We start from the raw sequence: 20,550 nt of genomic DNA, 5'->3' as shown, positions 1-20,550 counted from the left end.
TCCGTGTGTGTGTCCAAGTGATCAATCTACTTGTTATTTACGAAGAAAAGAAATTTAACTCAAAAAATTGCTGAGATCTTTATAAAAACAAATTGTTGTTATAAAAAATACACAAATAGTAACCTTATCTTTAAAGGCCTTGCAGGTTCTTGTTACTCCTACCCAATCTGCTGGTATTTTCAAAATGGCTGCGGGGGACGTGACCTGATAATTTATTTTAATATTATGACAGATTAAATTTTCCTGGTTTTGCTACGTTAATATTATAGACAAATATATGCTACAAACGGTTTAAAAAGGTTACTCCAAATCAAATAATTGAAATATAATTACCTTTCTGTGTATAAATGTGTGAATTGATTTCCTCTCGGTTTTCTACACGCTCGCTCTTGCCCTCTTGCGCACTCGTGGTATTTATCCGCAACAACAATTTTTTGATATTGAAGATCGTTTGATTAAAATACAAATATTTCTAACGACAAAACATTTTCATATTATAAATTTTGCATTAAGAAAAATTAAAAAAACTGAGTATCCATTGAAAACATGAATTTAAAAGAAGTGATATGGAATTTTATTCTGCACTATATAGGTCCGCGGGTCTATAATGTCGGTTATTATTCCAAAACTAATTATATATGCATCTCTTTGATCTTTGCGCGAATTGAAAAGTAGGCGATGGCAATACACCCGAGGCCCCTCAGGGGCCTCTGATGTAAAAATTAGAACTTTCAACTTGTTAGTTTATTAATCATTTTGTAAACACATTTTAGTTAAGAATGTTATTGTTTTATTTGGAAATTTTGAACTCACCATGTTCTTTGTAGAACTTTTTAACTGTGAACATTTGTTAAATTATTGAACAGGTAATTTGCTACAGGACATCTTTATATGATAGAGGACTACTTTCATGTACAATGTTAATGAGTTACTAATATAGTATATTTTATAAAAATGATATAGAAGTTAACAACTGTAGGTCTCTTTACTGCCTTCAACAATGAGCAAAACCATACCGCTGATTAAGCAATGAAAGGCCCCAAAATGACAAAATTTGCTGAACAATACAAAAAACTTACAGCCAGTGATTTATGTACAAAACAAATATGAATACAGCAACAAATGACATCCACTGAATTACAGGCTCCTGACATTGGACATGCACATACAGAATTAGTAGCAGTTAAAGATATTTGCTGACTCCATACCCTCCCTATAACTGGGAAAGTGGTGTAACAGTTAAATATAAGAACAAACCATAAAAGGGGTACAATGCATATAACTTCTGTTTTATCTTTACTTAACATCTAGATGTTTACATTTAGTGTATATTTTATATTGTTTAAATTTAGTGTACAATTTTATAGATTGTTTACATTTTGTGTATATTTTTCAGGTTGTTTATATACAAGACATCTTTGCAGTACAGAAGAAGAATGTATAGATGGTAAGATGTCAGAATAACATTTAAGAATTTGCATAATTTACTTGAAATAAATTGACCTCAAGCCATTCACCACTAAAGTACCGGTAGTGAGTAAGAACCCCCCCCCCCCTCCCCCCCCCCATTTCTGTCAGGTGTGTAGGACTTTTAACAAGAATTGTCAGTTTACCTGCAGGAGGTCATGGTTCTATCTATGACTATGTACTGTGGCTTCTTCTACAAATTACTAAAAACTGTCTGAATTAATAAAGCCAAAGTGTGCTGAAAGGGATGTTGAACACACCCAACTATCATGTAGTACCCATGTTTTTCATTACAACACCTCTAAATGCTGTAGTATATCTACATGAACCTTTTGACTTTGTTAGAATCTTTTAAGTAGATGTGAGTGTAAAAAATGTTTAGTACTTTAAGGTTTTCTATGAAATTGTGGGTTATAGTTTTAGCCTAGGGCTTCAGTTCAAGCTACTGATACTATACATGTATATGTCAAGAGAGGTATTCAACTGTCAAAGACTTGCATGGTGTTCTCATACAGAATTTTCGTTAGGACAGAAGTGAATGATAGAACATGTTTGATAAAAAAACCTGTACAATTTTAGTGTTAAAATTGGAACAATACAATGTTAGGCAGTTTACAGCTAATTCTTTGGGTTTTCCGAACATCATCTTCATTTGGTCTCTGGTGGATAGTTATCTAATTGGCATGACTATGAATAGCCATTCTATATAGGAATGCATTATCTTATAAGTCAGTCACTTGAGTTCAGTAGAATTGTGTGATTAAACATTATCAATCATGATTATTTACTTCTGGTCCTGGGTAAATTGTATGGAATATGAAATTACATTAATGAAACTATTCCTACTGATCGGAAACTAAGAAAGGAATTTAAGTAAAAAAATGTTCTTGAATGTCCCTATTATTTTTTATGAATTTTTGTAAGGGCCAGGAACGCTCATTCATATTTGAAGACCCTTCTCTTGCAGAGAAAAGAAAAATCAAAATCCTTTGAAATTGAAAATAGTAAATGTTTTAAAAGAGAAAAAATCAAAATCCTTTGAAATTGAAAATAGTAAATGTTTTAAAAGAGAAATATTCAGTCTCAAGTTGCTTCAGAATTTACAAACCAACAGGAAATCTGAAAAGTATTTCCATAGTTGTTTAAAGTCTATACATGCGAGGTTACAAAATTCACTAAACTACAATAGTTCAATATTCTGATGGGAGTGGCTGATAGGCTTATTGTTTTTAATTTTGTACTTATATTTCACTGTGTTACTTTTTATACCCCCGCTTTGAAAAAAAGGGGGGTATACTGTTTTACCTCTGTCTGTCCTTCCGTCAGTCCGTCAGTCCATCAGTCCGTCAGTCTGTCAGTCAGTCCGTCCGTCCCATGGATATTTTTCGTCACATTTTTCTCAGGAACTACACTACCAGGATTTCTGAAATTTGGTTTCAGGGTTTATATAAGTCTGCTATACCGTTTGATACGTTTTCAGATTCATCACTCGACAACTTCCTGTTTACCGAACACATGTATTATTTTACACATGATAACCAAGTTGAAAATTTTCGTCTCATTTTTCTCAGGAACTGCAATACAAGGATTTCTGAAATTTGGTTTCAAGGTTTATATAGGTCTGCTATACCGTGTGATGCTTTTTCAGATTCATCACTTGACAACTTCCTGTTTACCAAACACTTGTATTATTTTACACATGATAACCAAGTTGAAAATTTTCGTCACATTTTTCTCAGGAACTACAGTACAAGGATTTCTGAAATTTGGTTTCAGGGTTTATGTAAGTCTGCAATACTGTGTGATGCGTTTTCAGATTCATCACTCAACAACTCCCTGTTAACTGAACACTTGCATATTTTTACACTATTAAAATTATCCACTTGCGTCAGGGGTATCATCAGTGAACAGTAGCTCACAGTTTCACTTGTTTTATATGAGTGGATTTAGTAGGAAGAAAAAAATAGTCCATCAGATGATACAAAGTAGGCTCAATTTTACCAATACAAATATGCAGCTTTCTGTCGCATGATGCTTTTACTTGAAATGATATGAGGAAAGTATATAATTTGTAAAGAAAATTTTAGAGTATTTGTACTTGTTGAGAAATTACATCATAAAAGCGGCTTCATTCACAGCCATGTATAATGTTCAAAACTTGTATTAAATTTAAATTAGATTGATTGATGTAAACTGAAATTTTAATTAATTTGGTAGCTTCTGAATAAGGAATTTATCCTGTTATGAGCCTCAGGAAATGACAGTTTTATAATTTTAAGATAATCATGATAATGGAATAACTGAAAGTCAGTGTTTTATTTAATTTTTTATTACATCATGGAAATAACATTCTCCTTACCCTGACATTTTTTAGATGAAATTAGAGTTTTAAGTTGGTCAGAATATGAAAATCAATAAATGTCATCTGCATTGAACATCAATAGGACAAAATTAATTGGGAAAAAATATCTAGCACCTGAAGGTTTGGATGAAATGAAATAATTGAAATCAGATATGAGATGAAGACCATAATCTTTCCTGACCATTAACTGTAATGATGAGCTTGTCACCATCAGGAACTATCAGATTTATAGCTCAATAATCAAGGCATATATATCTGTTATCGATTCTTTGTCCATGCTATTTGTTAAAAATTGTCATTTATATGATAACTCTAGCTGAGTTTTTTCCATAGACAATGCCACTCTAGAAATAGATTTTTTAGTTTTTTCAACACTATGACAATAAATGAAGTTTAGAAATAGATTTTTTGTAATTTCATCATATTATTTAAATAATAGATCCCTTATGTATTATGCAGTAAAGATTGGGATAGGATTAGTAGTATATGTGGATTTAACATATATCTGTTTTTAGGGCAAAATTGGTGTATGGAAAAATTGAAAAGTGTTAATATTTGTATGGCAGGTATCATCTGAGCATGACATTAATTGTCAATGTCAAGTTATTGACCTTTGGTCTATTTCTTAGATAGAACATACAATAGGGTAACCGTATTTGGTGTATGGACCTATTGTAGATTGTACATTCTTCTTCAGGAGGAATCTTTTGACCCTGACCTCAGTTTCATGGTTAATTTGTTCTTGTCTGAGATACTTGTATAAAATAGGTCAGTTATATTTCTTGTGTGGATTGATTGTAAGTTGAACATGATGGTCTAGCAGGGTTGACCTTAACCTGATTTACATGGATCATTGATAATGCTAAGATTTTGTGATATTTGTATTATAATTTTTTTCTTAAATATAAAAATAAGAAAATGTACGTAGTATGATTGCCAATAAGACAACTCTCCATAAGAAATGAAATGACACAGATATAAACAACCATAGGCCACCGTACAACCTTCGACAATGAGCAAAACCCATACTGCATAGTCAGCTATAAAAGGCTAAAAAAATGAAAAACAAAACATTAAAAGAGAAAACTTGAGGCCTAATTGATGTACAAAACAATGAACAAAAAACAAATATGATACACAGCAACTAAGAACAATATATAGCCCTCTAACCCTACCATGCCCACAGTTCCTGTCCAAAACAGATCAGTTATCATTGCTTATCATTATTGCTGAATATCCATTTCAACACTTCATGTCATGTAATATGCACAAGTTTGTAAATATTTGAAAACACAGATATTACAAAGTAATGCCCTTGGGCATAAGAGGATTAAATCTTTCATAGTTTGCATTATATCAATCTGATATTAGTATTGGTTTTATCATGTACAAACTTTGGAACTGTGTTGCAGTTGATCAATTTATTAATGATGATGCTTTTTCTGTCAAAACACCTGGTCTCACTGCATGGTATTATCATGTGATATTGTTTGTTTGGTTTATATTGGGACTTTTTAGAGATGTTAACTTTACACAAGAATACTGTAACCTTCATATTTAACAATTTGTTGGCTTAAAAGACTATTTTTATACTTGTTGCATTTATTTTACCTTCTGGCACTTGTAGCTTTTTATACGCCCGTCAAAATTTTGACGGGACGTATTATGGTATACAAATGTCCGGTGTCCGTCCGTCTGTCTGTCCGTCCGTCCGTCTTTCTGTCTGTCCGTCCGTCTGTCCGTCTGTCTGTCCGGCGTAAACATGTCGCACCGTAACTTGAGAACAACTTATCGAAATTTCATGAAACTTAATATAGTTGTTTTTTATGATGGTCAAATGATCTGTATACTTTTTAGTGAAAATAAGATTTAAACTTTTTGAGTTACGGCACTTTGTAACTAAAACAGGGGTGTGTCGCACCGTATCTCAAAAACGATTCTTGATTATTGCTTAAAACTTTACACCCTTCTCAGTTATATTAATCTTAATATCTGTATACTTTTTGGTGATGATTCAAAATTTCATTTTTGAGTTATTGAGTATTTTGTAAAAATGGGGGAGGGTTTTTAACATGTCGTGCCGTATCTCAAAAACGATTTATGATTATTGCTTAAAACTTTACACACTTCTTTGTTATATTAATCTAAAGATCTGTATACTTTTTGGTGATGATTCAAAATTTCATTTTTGAGTTATTGAGTATTTTGTAAAAAAGGGGGAGGGGGTTTTTACATGTCGTGCTGTATCTCAAAAACGATTTATGATTATTGCTTAAAACTTTACACACTTCTTTGTTATGTTAATCTAAAGATCTGTATACTTTTTGGTGATGACTCAAAATTTTATTTTTGAGTTATTGAGTATTTTGTAAAAAAGGGGAGGTTTTTTTTTACATGTCGCGCCGTATCTCAAAAACAATTTATGATTATTGCTTGAAACTGTACACACTTCTTCGTTATATTAATCTAAAGATCTGTATACTTTTTGGTTTGATTCAAAATTTTATTTTAGTGATATTTGTAAAAAAAAAACAGGGTGGGGGGGGTTTCACATGTCCCGCCGTGTCTCAAAAGCAATAAATGGTAATTGCTTAAAACTTTCTCAGAAACTATTTATGATTATTGCATAAAACTTCCACACAAGACGTCGGGCGTATCATGCGCTCATGGCGCAGCTGTTTATTAATTATTAATGAAATTGTTCTATTCTTCGATACAAGTATGTGCTCAATATAGGTTTTCAATGTTCAAGGACTATAAAGCAGGCTTTTTCTTATTTGATGTTTTTGCCATTCGGTCTGATTTATTGTGTATATGGTCATACATATTAATCAAAATCATAATTGAATTAACTATATATAATTATAGTGTAATTCGGCTCTTATCTGTTCATATTAACATGAAGCAGGAATTAAGTCTAAATATAAATTTCAATACATGTTGTTAATAATTGTAACATGACTTAAAGTTCTCAATATCTGATGAAGTTAATAATCTACTTAGAGGTATTTGCCATACTGAATTCTTGTAAACCAAAATATCATATTTATCAAATGATACAAAATAGAAAAAAATTGCCCAACCTACAAAATCTTATTTTCATTCTATCATAATTTAAATGCACACAAATCTAAAAAGTTCCAGGATATTGTAAAAATAATAAAAATTACTAGTTGGAAATAACATGATATTTTGTTTCCTGTTTCCAAGAAAGGAACAGGGTCAATAAGACCACTATTTGGCCGAAATAATACTGCAAATTTTAAAGTTATACATATACTTAATTTTGTCATAACTAGACTAAGGTACCAGATATTCAGGATTTAAAAGCAAATTTTGTGTTTAATAAGGTTACCATGGCAACAAACCATGATGAAATTTCAATTTGTATATTTTGAAAAATTTCTTGATTTTTCAAATTTAAAACAAATTTTAGATTTACCAAGTATATGCGAACACAAAAAACAACTTTATATTTGGTGAGACTATGTCAAGAGTTTTAATAAAGCTTCGTCGTTTCTAGGCTGCACACCATGTTTCCACAATGGAAACAATAATTATACCCCACGCAACGGGTTGCGGAGGGTATAATGTTTTTGACCCGTCCGTCAGTCCGTCCGTCAGTCTGTCAGTCCTGTTTCTTGTCATCGCAACTCCTCTCAAACCACACAACAGAATTTCACGAAACCTTTTCAGATAATAAGGACATGCTATGTAGTTGTGCATATCGACGGGAAATTGCGATTCAATTTTTTTTCTAGGAGTTACGCCCCTTTGAACTTATTTACTTAAATGTTCTACTGCAACAGTTCGTCATCGCAACTCCTCTCAAACCACACAACAGAATTTCACGAAACCTTTTCAGATAATAAGGACATACTATGTAGTTGTGCATATCGACAGGAAATTGCGATTCAATTTTTTTTCTAGGAGTTACGCCCCTTTGAACTTATTTACTTTAATGTACTTCTGAAACAGTTTGTCATCGCAACTCCTCTCAAACCACACAACAGAATTTCATGAAACCTTTTCAGATAATAAGGACATACTACATAGATGTGCATATCGACAGGAAATTATGATTCAATTTTTTTTCTAGGAGTTACGCCCCTTTCAACTTATTTGTTTCAATGTACTTCTGCAACAGTTTGTCATCGCAACTCCTCTGAAACCACACAACATAATTTCATAAAAACTTTGTAGATAATAAGGACAAACTATGTAGATGTGCATATTGACAGGAAATTATGACTCAATTTTTTTTTCTTATACAATTTTTTTTTCTTACACATATTTTATTTCTCCAATGACAATGTGGGGACGTGGGGTATGTGAGCGCGCTCACTAAGGTTCTTTAATGTAAAACTGCATTAATTCTGTACTTTTCATCGTTTTCAAGGGCACATGTTATGACGTAATTGTGACATCATCAGATAAAGAATAGGATGTTTTTTATGGCCCTGCAACGAAGTTGTCGGTGCCATATAGTTTTACCCTTGTCCTACATTCCGAAATTCCGTAATTCTGCAAAATTTTTTCCGTAATTCCGTAATTCCGAAAACTGTCATTCCGCAACAAACCATTATACAGAGTTTTTTTTCTAAACGCCTTAAGATATTGGGCTGACTTTTGGTATGTGAGTTAACCATGATGAGTTACAGATCAAGTTTAAGTTTCATTCCGCTCCACTAATTTTTGCCGAAATTACGGGCTTTGGACTTTGATAAATTGTTGAAAATCACAGTTATACAGACTTTTCTAAACGCTTTCAGATATTGGGCTGATTTTTGGTATGTGAGTTACTCATAATGAGTTACAGATCAAGTTTAAGTTTTGTTCCGCTCTGCAAATTTTTTCCGAAATTAAGGGTTTTCAATTTTGAAAATTGTTGAAAATCACAGATTACAGACTTTTTTTGTATACGCATCCAGATTTTGAGCTGATTTTTGATATGTAAGACTACCATCATGTTTGTGTCCGCATGTGTTATTGAAATTGCAGATTTTTCAACTTTTTGAGACGGGGCGTGTTTGAGTGCAAGCTAGTACAATGAAAAATAAAATCAATGACAGAACAGACTGGGAAAATTCCATAAGTTAACTTTACTCTGATAAATAGGCAGAAATTGTGATCCATCAAAATTATAAACAATATGAAATCTAAAAGAATGTCAATACATTTATATCCAAACTGTCCATGTAAGAATTATTGCCCTTTAATGACAATATTGACCAATTTTCATGTTCTTACTTATTTATATCTCAATTTTTTTGTTTTCAGTCAAAAAATGTAAGATGCAAAAACAATTATCAATACAGGGTAAAAAAACCAATATCAATATGACTGAAACCATCAAAATTTTACTAATTTAAGGGTTATTGTCCTTAATAAATGAAGATTTTTGTCCAATTTGAATTCTAGGGGTTCTTTAATATGCTGAATCTAACCAGGTAATTAGATTTTGGATATTGGACCATAATAGGTAAATATCCAATTTAAAATTTTAAGTTTTTAAGTTTAAGTTCTTAGACCACATTCATTCTGTGTCAGAAACCTATGTTGTGTCAACTATTTAATCACAATCAAATTCAGAGCTGTATCAACCTTGAATGTTGTGTCCATACTTGCCCCAACTGTTCAGGGTTCGACCTCGGTAGTCGTATGGAGCTATGCCCCGCGTAGCATTTGGTTAGTGTATATAATGTTGCTGTGTATTCTTAATGCACTGTGCATAAGAAGGTCATAAGTATAAATGGCCTTTATCATGTTTATTTGAACCTTTTTTAACATGAACCTGAGGGGTTCATGGTTATATTTTGTCGAGTTTTGGATTTGTCTATAGGCCACTTGATATCTCTCGGCCAAAAGTCAGAACAAAATTCTCGAAATATCTCGAAAGTTTTCGGTCATTTATACAGGTCTTTAACAGGTTGTTATCTACGTCTTTGATATGGTCCCTTGATGGCCCTATTCACATAGTGGAATGTTAGAATTTAAAAATAGATTCAATAGATAAATAAAATGTTCATTCGTAAATACTTGACGTTTGTGTTTATTGATATTATATATATTCAAAAGAATTTGAAAATAAATTACTAACAGGAACATTTGTTTATTATAAAATTTCAATTCAATTTTTGTTTGTTTGTTTGTTTTTATAGTTTAACCTTATAGCAGCTACATATTTGTTCTATGGTACGGTTTTGAAAAGTTGTATTCATAGTGTTGACCAATTATCCTACACGTCTTGATTCATTCACATTATAGATCACATTTCAAAAGCACACTATCGGTTTACGTTCTACAAAATTCCGGATAAAATGTCAATGAATCCGGAGTCAAAACATTTAATGTAGACCGTTTGACATTCAAAATCAACTATTAGATTAAGATATGTGATGATACAAATGCTTATTCTTTTCCTGAGCATCAGTGGTATACTTTCTATTTACTATTTCGTGCTCTAAAATACTGCTTGCATGCAATACTATTAAATTCACTCCTGAAAGTGTTTTTTTTCGTATTTGTTATCTAAGACAATTCTGGACATGGCAGAGAGAGCTTTACATGTGACTTTCAAGCACGGTGATCTTTACTAACAGTATTCTGACCACGAGTTGTTTCTCTTTTGTTTCTTTTTTGAGTCACTGTCCAATTATAAACTTTGACCTTTTCCAAAAGCTAAGGATTGTCTACCCAAGGAATAGATTCCTTAACTTTGTAATGTATTTAGCCTTTTAACTTTTTTTCATTCGAGCATCACTGATGCTTTTTTTGTAGACTTAACTCGTGTCTGGCGTACATCATTTTAATTCTGGTATTTTTTTTAAATCTACATACCTTTTTATATAAATTGGTTATTCTGAAAGTGTGTGCAGGTATTCATAAACTTCTGAATTAAGAAATTCTTCCGCAAAACCAAGTTTCCCTGTAGAATGTTTGAATTGATTTAAGTAAAATCAGGAAATCCTTAAAATTTGAGATGTTTTATGAGACCAAAATAAGTCTCTTCATAAGAGGTCCCAATCAATTGCATGCCACAGGTTTTACCGCATACAACATCAACCACGAGTAAAGACAGCTTCAAATACGAGTTGAGAATATAGAGGCATTCATATAGGAAATAAAATATGAAGATATGATAGATTAAATAAAGGCATCCAGATTATAAAGCAAACTGAGTGCAAAAATTTGTATTTGATAGGTTTGTGCAAATTGCATAAGTCATCCAGTTAGTAGAAATTAGGATTTGCCAAAGGGTTATAATCGGAAAAAATATGTACATTCCCAAGTAATAAATAAAATAGTTGAGCTTTAAAATAACTATTCAAATAGAAGCTGTAAATATATACTTTCAACTGGCTTCTTCTATTCACAGTCAATTATTTCAATTCAAAAGCAAACTCAAATTCAGCAACAATCTTTTGGTGACCCAGCAGTCAGTGGTCTTAGGTTCATGTATTGCTTTTCTTTTTTTAAAGAAAGCAACTTGTTTTTATAACAGAAAAATAACAAGTCTTTATATTTTATCCTCAAGCTTTTTGTCAAGAAGTTGATTTCAGAAGCTTCCATTAACATCAGCATACAAACCACTGATAATTGAAGTGCATTTTTTTTTAGAGTTTTGTATTATATAGTTATGTGGTTTGCTACTGACAAGCCTAGCAGGGATCAATTGAGGTTTAATAAATTCTGTAAAGGGTCAGAAGGGAATCTATAATTAATCTATCGAAATTTAAGGCCTTGACCTATTTAAAAAGATTCATAAAACAACAACTGTAGTCATTTTTTTTTAAATTTAAAAGCATTAATTTATTTGTATGTAACATTTCTTTGAATGGCAGTTCTGTTGTTAGTCTTGCTGCTTTATCCACTAATTACAGTATAATTAATGATTTCATGCAGTAACTTTTGATGTTTCATCATGGAGAATTCACATGATTGAAGTGCTGTAGAATGTGATATTTTCTAATTGATGTAAGTTCTAGCTTCTTAAAGTGAACAATTAGATTTCATCCAGGAAATTTAAGCCTTTAGGGAAGACTGGTGTCTTCAGAGTGTTAATTGAATTTCAATGAATTTTCTCTGTTATGAAGATGATTTCAGAATTTTAGTCATAAGGTTCTATAGCATGAATAAAATAAAAACAATCAATGCCATGGTTATGATCAACAGGAAGGAATAACTACCCACTTATATTCTACCTGTAATTAATTTGAATCAATAAGACTATTTGATGTGTGATGCTGAAATGATCTAAATTACTGTTTTTTTACAAATAAAACGAAATGTTAACAGTACTAATGAGAATATATGAGGTTTCAGATTGGGGAAGCAAGGGAATTTTAATTGGATTTCTCTAGTGAAGAAGCATCAGCATTTTTCTTGTACTTTTAGTTTTGTTCTTGTTTTCAACAACTGATTAATCATTTAAACCATTCCCTATATACAGACAGTTACCCTCTCGAGTTAGTGTAATGGAGTTGAAGATCTTTACATGAATCAATCTTATTATTCTGTTATGGTTTCTAAAGATTTGATTAGAGCTTTTGTGTCATCCAAATTGTAAACAATGCATTTGAATATAAACAACAAGATGTTGATTTGCATAGAAGGAAGATTTTTTTATTGCTTAGGATACTTTTAAATTATAAATATTTTAAGCCTAGTTGATACATAGTCAAACATAGATTACAAAATGATGAATTCCATCCAGGAGTCCAGTTAAGTTGGAAATCAACATTTTGGTTACCCAACAAACATGATAAAATCTTTTGAATGCAATATTAGACCTTTACCTAATTTGTTTTGTAAATGACTCATAGGATAAAAGACCCTTAATGATTTGAAGTCCACAGCAGCAACCGATAGACTGAAAATGAGGCAAATTTTTGTATCTGTATGTCATCTTTAAAACCAATGACATTGTCAAACCAGCGCCAAACCTTACTTGAAATGCCCCTTGGAAAGATCATTAGACCTAAACATGTTGTGTCTTCATGATGGTTCATGTCAAAATCAAGATTACAACACCTATGAATAGACTGTAATTTTTGGGAAACTTTTGTTTTCAAACAGTAACAAATGAGTGATCCATCATTTAATCTTGATAGGTTTTTGATTGATAATGCACCTTGAGATAAAAAATTATAACAGCGATTTTTAAAATCACTAGGTCAAGGTCACTTCAGCAATTGATAGATAAGAAATTTTTTTTTTGGATATCTTTTAAAAAAAACATACATTCAATCATTAGGAAATTAAAAACTAGTTTCATTTTATCCAGTAAGAAGAGAATATTTTTGATAGAGTATTGTTCCAAGTATAACTTTGCCTGCTGGAACCCTCCACAATGCTTCTGTAATTTGAAAATGAAATACTATAATTCATCTTAACTGTGTAACATTTTTTTAAGAATAATGCGTTTGAACAAATTACATGCAAAGCTAATAGAGGATCTAAAAAATAAATCATTGACAATTAGTAAAAAACATTTTTCTGTAGCCTTCTTTCTCGCTTCTCAAGGAATCTTATTTTCTTGGTAGAACTTCTTCTTTCACATTTTAAGACATTTAGTAGTCATAATTCCTTGAGGCTTTACAATAAGATTTTTCAATCAAAAATATCTGTGAAAGTCCTTTGTGTTAAAGGCAGGAGTTGGTAAATTGAATAATTATCTTAAGATCGCAGGATTAACTTGGGATTATTTTTTCTTTGTTATATTGAGATTTTTACTTTTTATAATTCAAAAATCAATGTTATCATGGAACCATCTCTGGTCTAAGGGACATAATTCTTGAAAATCTATGCAACTATCAGAATATTCCTATTGTATAGACATTACATGTATTGTATTTGATATAGATAACCTATAACAAATTTGTAAGAGTTATATTAAATATATTGCGGTCATCAAATTTCATTAATTTTGCATCAACTAATAATTTACTTATAGAATTTAATGACCAAATAGGTTTAACTCTGTCAGCTATAAGAACCAACACACTTAGAAATTATCTGATTAATCCATTAAAACTTGCATAACAAACAATAAATTCTTCTACCATATTATTGATAAACCTCACTCATTATCTATTCAAAGAGTTTCACACTTACTTCTGAACATGGTCAGGTTGTTGTCGCTTTGACACATTCCCCATTTCCATTCTCAATTGGATTTAGAATCGAGAGATATGTCTTGAAATATAATATTAAGAATTTAATTTTTGAGATCAAATTTTCACCCTGGTATTCAAGTAACATTGAAATATTATTGCTCTGATTCACTTGTGTGAAAAAATTTGAGTTAGATGAGATCTTTTCTTTATGATTTTAAAATCTATTACTACATACTGTAGAAACATTAATTTTTGTGGGGTTAAAATTTCGTTGTTTTGTCTCTGTACAAGATTTCATGGGGTTTTAATTTCGTGGTTTCCTTAAATGTAAGTGGTATTATATGGAGGTTAAATTTTCATGGGGGTTTTTAATTTTGTGGATATATTCTTTCCATTAAATAAACGAAAATAAATCCTCCACGTAAATTTCTTCTAAAAATGATACTCGAAAAAATTACTCGATGCACTCACCTAAACCTGCAAGTTTGATATAACAGTTGTTTATAGTTACAATTATTATCAAATTATTAAGAGCATTATTTATATTGACAAAAATTTGGAAAGCAACCCAAACAGACATAAGTGGGATCCAGTTAAAACTGTGTAAACATACATAACAAATTCAAACAAAAAGACAAGACATGGACTTGATCATTTTTATATAGTGACTGTCCTATTCACTTCTTTCGCTTTATGAATAAACCCATGCTCTAAATCTAACATATTTGACCTAAATATGACAACCGTTCATGCTGGCTGTTCAAAAACTCCTCCCTCTGAAAAATCACAATGCCTGGCTGTTTGCTTCCTTACAAACAAAAAAGGGAGGTTCATGGAAGAGCCTACACAATCGTGTTACCCTTAGACACATCAGACATAGAAATTACCTGAATTGTCCTAATCTGAGTCAGAATCAAAATAATTGATGCAAGCTATACTTTTTTGTAGTTTTAACATAGGTAGGCATTATATTCGTGTTATTTTAGCCCTCACTATTGCTTGAGCAAGAATAATCATGAATATAATGCCTACCCATGTCAAAACTACAATAAAGTATAGTTTGCATCAATTATTTCTTAATAAATCATACCTATATAATGATCAAAAGGCAAAATACAAATAAATGTTTACCAATGCATTTTATATTTAACTTAACTCCAACAAGGAATATTAGTTCTTTTAGTAAAATATTTTCCTTAATGAAAGTATCTGAAGATTCTCTCCGTCCGACCATGGAAGTAATATTGAAAGGAATAACATCGTCGTCACTTCAAAGGTTTCATCTGCGTTACCGCCCATCTTTCAATAACTTGTTAATTGGTTCAATATCTGGCTTGGAAGTTGATTCTCCGCATGTGATCGATCAAATCACTGACACTTATCTGTCATTTTCGTGTTCACGGAGAACTACGAACAGACAAGTTTTTGTCGTTTATACGTGCGAAGTAACCCGAATAGTCCATTCGTTACATTCTGTTGATGTACGCTGCCGAAAAGAGTCATTCGTTCAATTTTTATTTTAGTCCAATTTTTCCCTATTTTTGGTTAGTTTGATCATGATAGTTTAAACCGACAGCTATCACATACGAAATTGCAGAACAAGATTGTGTCATTTCAATTTTAATATTTACAGACAGTTAAAAAAACATTTACGTAAGTTAAGAAGATGATTGTAAAAAAAATACGTTTGGACCCCCTTTATTAAATACGAAAAATCTAAATCCTTCGTGTATTTATAGTCAATTAAAATATTCACAATTCTAAACGGTTCTATCCTTCAATTTAAGTTCTTGATACATAAACTAATTTGTGTAAAAATGAATTTACCGTAAGACAGATAGATTCAAGCCCATTTCGTCGGTTTGTTATAATTTTTGCTGTATAGCTTATTATATTAATACAAGCATTCCACAATAATATATATTTACGAAAATATTATCCCCATTTTAGTTGTCCAGTTTCAATAATGCAATCAATGACATTTATGACATATACATAAATTTAGAATACTTGAAAGTAAATATTCTTTTATTCAATCTCGATTAACTTTGCACATTTCAACAGTAAAAAAATCTATGCCTACATTTGCCTACATTATTTTGTTAAACATCATGTGAAACCTGATCGATTCATCGGTATTTATCTGTTTAACTCGGGATCCGCTTTTAACCAGAAAATATTTTTAGAACAGTTTAAAACAAACGGTAAAAAGCAAAAATATGCTAAATTAAATACAATTTTCCATGTTAAACTGCTGTAGTTTGAACAATTCTCGTCCGTTTTTCAAGTTTTTTACATCATACGACTTCATCTAAAGGCAGAGGTTTTATATGATACAGCGCCACCTTCTTATTAATAAACCTCGGATTTCACACAGGTACTTTAAAATTACCGGACTCGATAAAATCATGTGACTGATAAGAAATTGCAGATGCCATTTTACAACCGCGGTATCACAGATAGTAACCAAAGGGGTCTTACCGCTGAGACTATAATTGGATAAAATCATATAACTTTAGTACAGGGCTCTACAGGCCGTTAATACATGCTAATTACTCGATGTTATTCCTTTTAAATATTACTTCCATGGTCCGACATTAAGTACAAAATTGAACTGCTTGGAATAATATAATATTTACATATTTTAAATCAAAAATCATAGTGACAGGCAGAAAATAAAGTAAACCCTGCCAGCTTTGAATTTTTGATAGAATATGGTTACTCAACAGTTATATTCACAAGTTATCTCCCTTTGCATGTGTTTTTGAAATGATGCTATCTCTCAAAAAATTGTTGTAAATATGTTTTCCTTTTTAGTATTCATTAAATAATCTAAAATTTTTAAATTACATTTAATTAGTGCTGTTAGTTTCAAATATTTTTTTTACGACATGAGAAATGTAAATTTTATACCATAAATTTCTTCCTACACATATGAATGAAGGAGAAAACATACCTAAACAAAAAATAACCTATTCAAATATGTATATTGTTTTCATGAATTCTAATTATGTATAAAAAAATAGTTATATCATCAAAGTAAATATTAGAAAATAAGTCTTACTTACTTGAGAGCATATTGTACACAATTTCTGAATTGCTATCTGTGAATAGTTTTCAGTGAAAAATTGTGAGATTGTTTTTGTTTGCTCATCGTAGCCATTGTCATCGTCCCTGATCATCATTACTTCTACAAAAAACTTTTCCCACTGCACCAAATATAACAAAACTTTGAGAAAATCAACATTTGGGTATTTAATTTTAAAATGTTTCTGATTGCCTCAACTGTTAACCAAGATAGCTCTTTTGCATTTTGAGCAAAAAACTAAAGAAGGTAGAGAGAAACAGAATAAATGATCAGCAATTACAAGATAAACAAAAAAGATATTTTTATCATGAATTTTATTCTAGTTTACATAATGCTGGAGAGTGTCCATTGTTGAAAATGCACATAGACCTTGTAGGGCGATACAGGTATATATATGCCTGTTGAGAGTTCCCAGTTTGTGAGTGGACACTGAAAAGCTTTGATAAAATCTGAATTTTTTTACAAATTATAGAAAAAAATAAAAACTAAATATTTTGTAAGTCTTAAAACTTTCCATTAGAGGCACCAGGTATAAAAGAAATTTTAGATTCCATGAAAAATTTCAGTATAATTCAGTTAATTGGTTCTAAATATGAAGTAGAAAACATAAAGATGATTCGCTACAGGAACACACTCTGGTTTCTATACGAAAAATATAAATGTCTTTAAATACCATTATACAGTAAAAGGAGTAGCCCGACAAAAGCTCAGATGTTGAAATTGATTTGGTATTTCTAAGTATTCCTAATCATCAGCTCACAGCTTGTCCGGATTTCAACTGAAATAGAAAAATAACTGCTATCAAATTTGTGCCGTAATTGTGAAAAACATTAATAATGATTCCTGATCAAATGTGATAGAAAAACCAGTGGTGAAATGAAAATTACGAGGGAAACCTCACTGTGGTGCTGGGGAAAGGTGTATTAAGTTAGTGACAATAATAAGAGGTTCATAAAGGGTGACATTCCAAGAAAATTAAAATTTATAATCATTTACAATAAAACTGTATTTTGCAAAAAAAAAAATGATTCCAAGAAAATGTAATTGTTAACAAAAAATGTCCATGTCAAAAAATGTATAACCAAATGAGTGGTAACTGACAAGCAATTTTAACCAATATTACATGTACCTGAATGTGTGACAATTAAGCTATGATTGATAGATTATTATTAAGTTAACACCAATAACTACATAAATATCAAAAATATGAATAATGAAATTTAATGTAGATGTACTAAGTAATTCAATGTGTGATGTTAGAATAACTAATGAAGAAAACTGAATCCCTTGCCATTTGAAGGCAGTTCAAAATAAAAATAAAATTGAATTATAAATGTAACTTTGTCATCAATTGGTAATACTCTACCTTTAATCAATCTTCAGACTTTTCCAAATAACTGTGATGTATAAAAATGGGAATAGATTTTGAAATGCATGAAGTTGATAACAGGACATTCCAAAAATAACTATCAGTACAGCACTCACTCCACCAACCATATCAACAACCAATAACTCATTGTTTAAGACCTCTTGCAATTGTAGTTCTTTTTACACAGCGATCTTAAAGTCACATGAAACTAGTTTTAAAATACATGTATTGAACCAATGCATAAATATATATTCTATACTAAGTCCTCTGTGCAAGTTTTTTACAAATCCAAAACATATGATCTACAAAAAATATTTTGATCAGTGATCGTTGATAAAATATTTTTGCTGCTTTTAACCTTTTCAGGTTTTGGGTAACAACGATAAACAATCCACACAAAAGCATAGAATATGTGGTTAATAAGTGAAATGATAGATGTTTATTTTAATTTGTTTTTACTTTCAATGTGTTCCCATATGTAAACTCAACTTTGTCATAAAATTTTGTGTGTTTGACAGTTAGCTTAATTGACCAGGATTGTCGGTTTTCCCACTTAAAGTCATAAGAAACCTCAAATTGAAAAAAAATAATGCGTATGTTTTTTTATAATTCAATGGATAGTTATCATTATAAAACTTATGTACATATACTTTTTTCTGAAGAAAATTCTTTAATTTGTTCATATTTAGAAGAAGTTTACTTTATTTTAATTGCTTCCTTCCAGGAAGCTATTCCCCCGACATTATTCCTGTATGCAATGTGACCTCAGTGTGACCCATCTCGTTGAATTCCGGTGATCGCAATACGCATGGATGTCCTTAAAATAAACTATTATCTGATTTTACATGTTAAACACATGCTCTATGTCCATGCTTTTTTGTTGATTTTTTGTTGATTGTTGACAAACAAGTGACAATTGTTAAACTTCGGCTTCAAAACACGAACTTTAATTATCTGCCATATTTTCACAACAACACTGACCACTTCAAAAAAAAATTGACGATTATACGACATTTATTCGAAAAAAATGATAAATTCGTGCACAGAAGACTAAGTTTATGATGTTTGTATGCATTGGTTCAAGAATTGGAATAACATTATTTTTCACCGGTCACTCGTTTCTTATGACTTTAAGGTTGGTGGTTTTCTACAGTACTCCAGTTTTCTCCTGTATAAAATGACTGCCATGAATTAGGGGAAAGTGGGATAATACACCAATCAATCAATCTATTATATAGTGGTCGATGAGTAGTTTATGATGAAAAACTGTATATCAAGTGATAATAAGCTTGCATGGCATTAGAGCCATTTTATGACCAACTAAGACACCATAGTAGCTTTGGTTTTGGTTTTGACGTTATATTTGTTTTTCTCGTGGGATTTTGTCTGATGCTTGGTCCGTTTCTGTGTGTGTTACATTATAGTACTGTGTCGTTGTTCTCCTCTTATATTTAATGCGTTTCCCTCAGTTTTAGTTTGTTACCCCGATTTTGTTTTTTGTCCATGGATTTATGAGTTTGAACAGTGGTATACTACTGTTACCTTTATTGCATCACACAGAATGTCAAATTATTCACAAGACAGAAAAGGAAAGCTTTGCAGAATAGTTATCAGTATTAATGGAGACATTAAGTTAAATTTGGCTGATTTAAATCTATAAGCCTTGACAAATTAGAATGGTTGAAGTATGAGATCGGAGTATACTGGTGACGTAATGATTACTTGATACCTTGTCAGTAGTTCAAAGTCACATTTTTTTATTAAATTAGAAAGTTGCCAGTATGACTGAATGAAAATGTTTGAAGTTTGAGATAAGCTCAGTTTAGATAATTTTTATAAACTAAATGTAATATGAAATCTAGCTGTCTTGTCAGTATTTCAAAGTCGCTGATCCTTTTGAATCCCTCAGAATACATCTTAATCAATTTTCTCTCCCTTATAAACTTGATATCATGCAATCAGAGTACGTCTACAAAGACATAATGGAAATGTAATTTTTGTCTTAGAATTTGACGACTTTTAGAAGCCACATGACAGTGAACAGAGTTAATGATTGTAAGAAGGAAGTGTATAATTTCCTTTTAAAATGACAGGCTTCCAGCAACGTTATACAAATTGGTCGTTCCTTTTATATCATCAGCTGAAA

The 20,550-nt window shown here is 31.1% G+C and overlaps 1 protein-coding gene across 1 annotated transcript in view; it reads left to right on the top strand.

Moving 5' to 3' along the window:
- LOC143064360 (receptor-type tyrosine-protein phosphatase N2-like) overlaps positions 1-20,550 on the top strand; it is a 141,065-nt gene that overhangs the window by 25,919 nt on the left and 94,596 nt on the right. Inside the window, exon 2 of the mRNA XM_076237128.1 lies at positions 1,397-1,447. Coding sequence (XP_076093243.1) covers positions 1,397-1,447 — 51 coding nt within the window. The remainder of the gene's footprint in view (positions 1-1,396; positions 1,448-20,550) is intronic.

The sequence above is a fragment of the Mytilus galloprovincialis genome, chromosome 2, assembly GCF_965363235.1.
Source record: "Mytilus galloprovincialis chromosome 2, xbMytGall1.hap1.1, whole genome shotgun sequence".
In the NCBI taxonomy this organism is placed as follows: domain Eukaryota; kingdom Metazoa; phylum Mollusca; class Bivalvia; order Mytilida; family Mytilidae; genus Mytilus; species Mytilus galloprovincialis.
This window is presented reverse-complemented; position numbering and strand designations above follow the sequence as displayed.